The following is an 8,884-nucleotide window of genomic DNA, read 5'->3' as shown; positions in this document are numbered from 1 at the left end:
ACATGAACTGTTGTGTAAACACGGAGGTCCAAACACATAGAAATTAACTTGTATAACCTGAGTCCGTTCCAACACTGCATGCTGAGCCATTCTCTTCCTGTGTTATCCTCTGCTATTTCTAAGTAACTAGTGATATCCTAACCATGATAGTTTTAATAGAGTGATAGCTATAGCTACGCCTTTTGGTATTTTTCTTCATCTCTTAACTACACCGCCTTTCATGCTCTTCCCACTTTGTGCTTCAGAGTGACCTTAACTTATGACTTTCTGTTTGGGACATGGCATTTCCTACAGAAAACCTCTAGCCGACAACTACTATTTCCTACTTGAAAAGTGATACCCAAACCTTACAGGCACACATCAATATTGAGTAAAATAAAGTATGCTCCTATCAGAATGATTTAAATGATTGCCCACCAGCACAGTAGAAAATTTTATGATGAAAGACTGAAATAAATTTCTGTCCAATAAATAAAAATAGTTAGGAATCATTAAACACTAAGACACCCTCATGGAAAATAATAGCTGTTCCCTTTTCGTATGTGGGTATGTGTATACAGTGTTGCACTATTGACATATTGAAATACCAATTAGTATTTTTATAAGAAGTAAATATTTCATCAACAGTTTACACCTCATTTTTTTTTTTTTTTTTTACTCCTGCCTACTCTTTCCCTCTGCTCTATGCTGAACATCTATCTCTAGGCTGCCCTATGTTCCCTAATGCAATGGCAATGGAAGAAGAAACTGCAGCAGCCCTTGTTATTGATAATGGCTCTGGAACGTGCAAAGCTGGCATTGCTGGTGAGAGTGCCCCCAGGGCCGTATTCCCCTCCATCATAGGGCGGCCCCGCTACCAGAGAATCATGTTGGGCATCGATGATGAGGATTTTTACATAGGCAACGAGGCCCAACGCAAGAGGGGTATCCTGACCCTGAAGTACCCTGTTGAGCATGGCATCGTCACCAACTGGGATGACATGGAGAAGATCTGGCACCACACCTTCTATAATGAACTGCGTGTGGCTCCCGAGGAACACCCACTGCTCCTAACCGAGCCCCCACTTAACCCAATAATTAACAGAGAGAATACGATGCAAATAATGTTTGAAACATTCAAAGCCCCGGCCATGTATGTGGCCATTCAGTCGACACTATCTCTATATGCCTCTGGCCGAACAACAGGCATGACCGTTGAGTCTGGTGATGGGGTCACACATACTGTGCCCATCTACGAAGGCCAAGTCCTTCCCTATGCCATCTTGCGTATGGACCTGGCTGGCAGGGACCTAACCGACTACCTAATCAAAATTTTGTTAGAGCGGGGCTATACCTTCAATACTACTGCCTCCAGGGAGATAGTCCGTGACATCAAGGAGAAGCTATGCTATGTTGCATTGGATTTTGAAAAAGAAATGGCAACTGCTGAACACTCCTGCTTAGAGAAGAGTTACAAGCTACCTGATGGCCAAATCATCACTCTGAGCAAGGAGCAGTTCCAGTGCCCAGAGGCACTTTTCCAGCCCAATTTTCTGGGTATCAAGTGTTGTGGCATCCACAAAACCACAATTAGTTCCATCCTGAAGTGTGATGTTGACATCCACAAGAGCCTGTATGGCAACATTGTGTTGTCTGGTGGCACCACCATGTTCCCAGGCATTAATGACAGGATGCAAAAGGAACTCATGGCCCTAGCACCTATAACATTTAAGGTAAAGAGCATTCCCTCCAAAGATGGAAAGATTTCAGTTTGGATTGGTGGCTCCATCCTGGCTTCACTGCCCACTTTCAGGCAGATATGTATTACCAAAAGAGAATATGAGGAGTTTGGTCCTTCTATAATACTCCACAAATGTATGTAGATGGACTCAAAGTGATTGGGAAGTATAATTTTTTTCCTGCCAGACGTACAACCCTCTTACGAATTTACACAACTGTACGAGTCCTTTAAAAATAAATTAATACTTAAAGTTTGTATCTGAATATCAGCATTGGATGAAAGAACTTGCTCATTTTAGATTTTGTGTTCGAGTTGTATATTTAATATCTGTGAAATGTTTAATACCCTACAAATATCTTGATTAAGTCCTTAGTCCATGTGTCTTAGTCACCTGGATGCTGAGGGAACAGGCTAGGGAAGGGAAACCCCCTGCCTGGTGAGTCTGTGAGAGCACAATGCAGTGACCTGTGTGTGCACTAACTGACTGTTGACTGTTCCAGGATTTTTTTTTCAAGTCTGGCAAGGGTCCCTGAAGCAATTACCACTTCTGTCCTACCCATCTAAGCCAGTGAGGAAGTCTGGCCTTAGGATCCAGTTTTGGTTCTAGTGTTTTCCCTCCTGAACCCCACGGGTTGTTGGGGTTGTCACTTGTCTGAAGTCAGGAATGTTTGCATTGACACCAATGAATTTATTCTTCCCTGTTATTTCAGTAAGGTTGTGTGCACTCAAGTCTTTAAGAAATGACAAATTTGGATTGCTAATGCTCAGTGAAAAACTTAGGTCCCACAAACATGTCTGAAGGTGTTCAGGAATTTTGATTTTTACTTTGGAACACAAAAATATTTTCTTAAAATAAGTTTTTAAACATCATCATAACAACCAATGGCTTTATTTATAATTACTCATTATAGTTAGCTCAGTGGGCTCCTCAGCAGAATCTGTTTTGAGAGAACAAAACAATAGTTCATGAAAAGAGAGCAAAATGGAACAATGGTAGAAAAATTATGCTGCCATAAATAAGTAAATAATTACATTTCAATTATACACTCTGAGCTGCTTTCTAAAAAACATTGGCTAGGATCTATTTTCTCAGCAATGTTCCCAAAGCCAAGGGGTTAAATTGAATATTTCTTTTATCATTAATGCACCAAAATGAAATTCTTCATTGCTTGACAACTTTTCATTCAGTCTTTGAAAGTTTCAATAAAACTTTGAAAATTTTAAGAAATCTTATGCACATGACTAGCCCTCACCAATGTCACCTGGTATTTATTAGTCTGCCTCCTTCTAGAGTTCACGGCCTTAAAAAAATACTGTTAGCCCAGTGAGTCTGTTAGTGCTACTCATATGTTCACGGCTGTGCAGCTACCAGCTGGAATATGACCAAATGTTCAGCAGTCAGGACTCCAATCAAAAGTGATTCTCCTACTTTGGCAGCGATGAATTGCCAACAGCTACTTGAGTAGAGGAGAGTCCTTGGGAGCCCTCCCCAAAAAAATATGAAAAATCTGACTGACTTAATCTTATGCCATTCTTATGTAGACCACACAAGTGACAGGAGTTGGTATATTCACCAGTCATGTCATGTTCAGAAAAGAGTATTTCCAGGAATTATCCCACAGTCAGATTTTTGAAGGTTTTTTTTTTTTTTTTTAAACCTCAAAACTCCCTGAGCCTTGGGTAATGGGAACTTATTGTAGGTAACCCAACTGAAGCTTAAGACTAAGAGTAATTTTTCTTTTCACTTTAACAGGTTTATATGTCTATGCATTAAGTACTACTTTCTGCAAAAAAAAAAAAAAAAAAAAAAATGTCTTCTCTGGCTGATGTTGAAAGCAGGACAAATCTATGAATACAATATAAATAACAAGAATTAGGTTGATAACACGACCACTGATGAAGACATCAGTGACAGGTTCTGTAACTAGGGCCTTTGACTTCCTTAGAAATGAGCATTTGACAAGGCTTAAATAGTATGTGATATCAAATCCCTCATATGAAACAGGTCTCAAATCCAATCAAAATGTGGTTGGTTGCTTTCATAACCATCATGCCACCATAGCAGAAGTGGAAACGTCTTACTTCTCAGTTCATTAGTACAGTATCACTGAAAGTCCATGACCGGGTAAAATCACTGATGCCTTTCACATCTAAGGGCCCACAATATGAAAACCTGCCAACAGGGAGTTTACTGGTCAGTTTTGCATTGATTAATCAATGTTCTGCCACCAAAATGTGTGGGGTCTTTAGAAATATGATCTTTGCATTTAGTTATTTTGTGCAACAAGAAGCTTTGGCAAAAGCTTGTGTTGTTGTGGGTGTCTCTGCTTCTTGATCAGTAAGTAGTTCATAGGCAAGTATTCAACACCCGGTTCTCTTTTTTTTTCGCTCATTTACGTATTTATTTTTATTCTTTTACTATTTTACATATTGAACTCAGGCCCCTCTTCCTCCCCCTCTCTTTCCCTCCCTCCCTCTCTCCTTTGCTCCCATGCAATCTCAACCATCCTCCCATTCCATCCCCCCAAAAACACACACACACACACTCCACAAGGAAGGTGATATCTTCCAGCAAGCGTCAAGAAAATATGTCAAGTCATTTGGAGTAGGAACTAGGCCTGCCCTCCTGCCTCTAGGTTAAGGGATTATCCCTCCATGAGGAATTTGCTCCCAAAGTCCTTTTTTGCACCAGGGATACATCCTGGTTCTACTGTCAGAGGTCCCTTAGATTGCCGAGGACTTCTGGGACCCATATTCAGGGGGTCTGAGTCATTCCAATGCTGGTTTCCAAAGTATCAGTGTGGGGGTCCATTTGCTCCTCTTTGTTCAGGTCAGCTGTCTCTGACAGTGGGTTTCTATAGCCTGGTCTTGTCCTCCCTCTCTGTATCTGGATTCCAGTCTGGCTCAGTGTTTAGCTATGGGTGTCTGTTTCTGTTTCTGTCACCTACTAAATGAGGACTCCATGATGGTAGATAACTTAGTCATCAGTCTCATTATCAGGGAACGGCATTTATGTTAGCCTTTCCACTGTTGCTCAAATTGATAGTAGGGGTCAGTCTTGTAATTCTCTAGACATGTCTCTAGAGTCAGTTCTCTTCAAAACTATAAGGGCTCACTATTTTATGGTATCTCTCTTTTTATTTCTCTTGTCTATTCCTCCCCTGACTCTATATTCCTAGTCCCATGTGCTTTCTTCTCCTCCCCTTCTCTTTCTCCTAGCTCCATCTCCACTCACTGCCCCTCCCCCAATTCCTATATGCTCAGGAGATCTTGTCCCTTTCCCCTTCTCCTTGTATCCTAGTTTCTCTGGTGGTGTGAGTTATAGGCTGATGATCCTTTGCTCTAAGTCTAAAATCCATATATGAATGAGTACATACCATATTCCTCTTTTTGTGACTGGGTTACCTCACTCAGGATGGTTTCTTCAAGATCCACCTATTTGCATGCTAATTTCAGGATTCCATTGTATTTTTTTTTTCATAGAGTAGTATTCCATTGTGTAAATGTGCCACATCTTCTTTATCCATTCTTCAGTTGATGGTTATCTAGGTTGTTTCCAGGTTCTTGCTATTACAAATAATGTATCTGGTTCTTGAAGTTATATTCAAAGTCCAAAGGATTCTCCAAGCAGCATTTCAACATTTTCCATTTTCCTCTGCATATACTCTTTTTAGTATATATTTTAAATTCAATTAGTGGATTTCCACATACTTCTTCATGGATCTTTAGTTTTGGTTAACCCACACCTTATGCCTTGCCCTCACATACCCTTTACTCTCATATCCACTTGAAATTTTAGTTCATTCTCCCACTGTTATTTTTTTGTCAACTTTGGTCTATTGTCTCCTCCAATCATATTTTACTCAGGTGGCAAAATGATGAGTTAATATAGTGTCTTTACCTAATCCTCATTTTGATGAAGCATTTACCTCTCATTTCCCCACATCCTAACACCTCCATGTTTAGATATTTTTCAGCTTTCCCCTTCCATACTGTATTTTCAGTCTCTTCTCGCTCAATAGGTCCATCCACAATGCTTCATTTCTAATTATACAGCTTCCAAGTGTAGCCCTGTTTAGCATACAGAACCTTCAAAGATAGGGTTCCATATTATGAGAACATACAACATTTGACTTTTTGAACCTGGCTGATCTGGGAATATATTTTTATCTGGCCATATATATTGTCCTGAAATTTTCATTTCATTATTTTTACAGAGGAGTGATTGTATACATACAAGCACACACACAAACACACACACACACACACACACACACACACACACAATATACTTGGCTGTTTTGACACATATAACTTGCCTGTCACATGTCACTTGCACTTGTGTCTATGCACGTGACTACTTAATCCTCTGAGTATAAATTGGATGATGCTCAGAATAAACGTGGCTATTATGTGAGAACTTAATTCACAATATTTATCAGCCCCATTCCCTCATTTCCCACTGTTATCTTAGAGTGGTAAACACATTATCATTGGGAGACTTTGTGTTACTGTTTCAAGTTTGCTTCTAGTTTTAAATAAGTTTAAATCACTTATTTTATCTGGTTTAAATATTTATATAGGATGATTCTAGAAATGCATCCAGTGATTTTATGTGTTCTAATTTAGTGGAGTAGGACTTTTCTTGTTTTAATTATGCCCATATTCTTTTCTGAATTTCATGCATACCTGTAGTAAAGTTTACTAATTTCATGCCTTCTTTTACTAACTGAGGTATTTCATCCATTGATTTGTCTAAAAGTTTATCAATAGTATTTGCTTTTTCAAAGAGTCAATTTCATTTTAATAATATTTTAATTTTCTGTTCCACTAGTTTCAGCCACACTTTTCATGATCTTGTCCCGTATTATGTTTCTAGATATTTTTTTTAAGGCCTTAAGAATAATCACATCAAATTATTGGGACTTGCCAGGTTATGGTTTCACATGCCTTTAAAACAACTACTCGGGAGGCAGAGGCAGTTGGGTCCCTGTGAGTTTGAGGCCAGTCTGTCTACAGAGTGCATTCCAGGAGAGACAACAAAGCTACAAATAGAAATCCTGTCTGGAAAAAAAACAAAACCAGAAAAAGAAAAAAGAATATTATTGGGACTTCTTAAAAGGTAGATAATTATCAGTGTAAACAATTCCCTTTAAGACTGCCTTCCTTGTGTCCCACTGTGTTTTTGGTTGTGAGCCTAGCCTTTAATGGCTGATCCATCTCTCCAGCTCATGTCCCATTTATATATTTTGGTTTTTTTTTTTTAGGTTTAATTTAGGTTTACAAAACATTTTAAAAGTTCTTCCTTGCTTTCTTCATTGACACACTTACCATAACACAGCCAGTGAGGTTTTGTATTCTCCGTGGTTTCTATTACTATGGATGTCTATAATAATTCCATGGCTTGTATATACCTTCCCCACCATTCATCTTAGATGGTTCTATTTGTTATAAGAAAGTGTTTCTCGGGGCAGTAGAAAGATGAATGGTATTTTCTAGTATATTCTACTTGGCAGTGTCTTTTATTGTGGAGTTAAGACTTAACATTCAGCGTTCCGGTTGAAATATGTGTATCATTTTGTTTTCTGAGACTATTTTGAAGGACTGTTCTGCTATCTCTTGTTTATTCCATGTGACATCTTAGCTGTGCTTTCATTATCTCCCTCAGACCGAAACAGGCTTTCAAGAATCCTCATGGAAAATGTTAGCTCTCTTTCAATTTCAGTACTTTCGCTGGATATAGCAGTTTGTGCTTACAGTATTGCTCTGTCAAACGCAGACTCTGTCTCTCTAGGCACATCTGGCTTTTACATTTTCTGTCTCACAATCAATTGTTATTGTAGCGAGTTTCTGTTTATAAGAGTGTTCTGAGACGGGGAAGAGACAAGATCTCCAGAGCACATGGGGAGAGGGGGCAGTGATGAACTATTACTACAAGGAATTTTGAAGTTTTTCCACTTTTATATTGGAACTCTCCAAGACAACAATATAATTGGAGGGATAACACATCAGTCAGTCTAAACATGAAAGAACCCATGTTGTAGATGTTCATCTCCTCATCCCATAGATGATCACCTTGTCCAGGGTGTGGCTGAGAGCAAAAGATCTGAGTGAAATTTTTTCTATGGAGACATTATAAGACATGGCTAATGACAGATCCTTAAGAAGTCAACTTCATGCACACCAGGTAGACACCTTCAGGTTATGTTAACTGGCACCCCCAGCTGTCTATTCTTTAGAAACATAGAGCATTGGACCCAAGGAAAATTCTATTATGAAACCTGGACGTGACCATCCAACAGGATAACCTGTGGGTGAATAGAGACTGGAAGGCTTGTATGATGTACCAGTAATGTTTGAAAAAGTATGCCTCCCATCCCCAGACCCCCCCAAGACATTGCCTTACAAGTCATTCAGAGTGGAGACTAACCGTACTGACCCTCCAGTGACAGACAATTAGGAATGGTGGATGAAGACCCAGTATAGCTAAAGAGAGGATGTAGATAACTCTCTGATGCATTTAACTAATTATGGTAGTTTAATAGACAGGTATTTTTAAACAAACCTTGATAGACATAAATATATATATATATATATATATATATATATATATATTTAGTCAGATTTTTGTAATTATTGCTTTTAGACCTTAGAAGTTTATCAAATCATATATAATATCTTTAAATCTCATTATTTATAGCACTTAAATAATGTTATGTTCTGACCTTTAGAGCTTAGAGAAGCTGCAAGGAGTTGGTGGTGCATGCTTTTAATCCCACCACTAGGGAGGCAGAGGCAGCCTGCCTCTAGAGGGTGAGTTCCAGGACAAACTTCAAAACAATACACAGAAAGCCCATGTCTCAAAAAACAAAACAAACAAAAACCAGAACAAAATCCTTTGAAAAGCTTAGAAAATCCATTCTAGTTTTCTATTCTATAAACATTTATCTGATTTATCTGTATCATATTTATATATACATATATATGTATATATATATTAATTGTACTAAAACAATTATACTGTTTTATCCTTATACTGTTTGATTCTATTAATACAATGAGATTTTTGAGATTTTATACTCATATAAATACATCACTCTTGATATTTTTGAAGAAAATTTGCTGAATTGGGTGTACTTCCAATTTGTGTCTGTGTGTCTGTGT

At 38.5% G+C, this 8,884-nt stretch overlaps 1 protein-coding gene across 1 annotated transcript; it reads left to right on the top strand.

The window, feature by feature from the left end:
- Window positions 1–650: 650 nt before the first annotated feature.
- On the top strand, window positions 651–1,862 carry LOC127237366 (uncharacterized). Its single transcript, XM_051205586.1, has one exon. It carries the CDS (start codon window positions 714–716, stop codon window positions 1,860–1,862), a length of 1,149 nt encoding a protein of 382 aa, XP_051061543.1. The 5' UTR covers window positions 651–713.
- Window positions 1,863–8,884: the final 7,022 nt, after the last annotated feature.

Source organism: Phodopus roborovskii, unplaced genomic scaffold (genome assembly GCF_943737965.1).
Source record: "Phodopus roborovskii unplaced genomic scaffold, PHOROB, whole genome shotgun sequence".
NCBI lineage: Eukaryota > Metazoa > Chordata > Mammalia > Rodentia > Cricetidae > Phodopus > Phodopus roborovskii.
This window is presented reverse-complemented; position numbering and strand designations above follow the sequence as displayed.

Bases quoted from the DNA above. Each gene is read 5' to 3' on its own strand.
- LOC127237366 (XM_051205586.1), top strand. From the start codon at position 714: ATGTTCCCTAATGCAATGGCAATGGAAGAAGAAACTGCAGCAGCCCTT.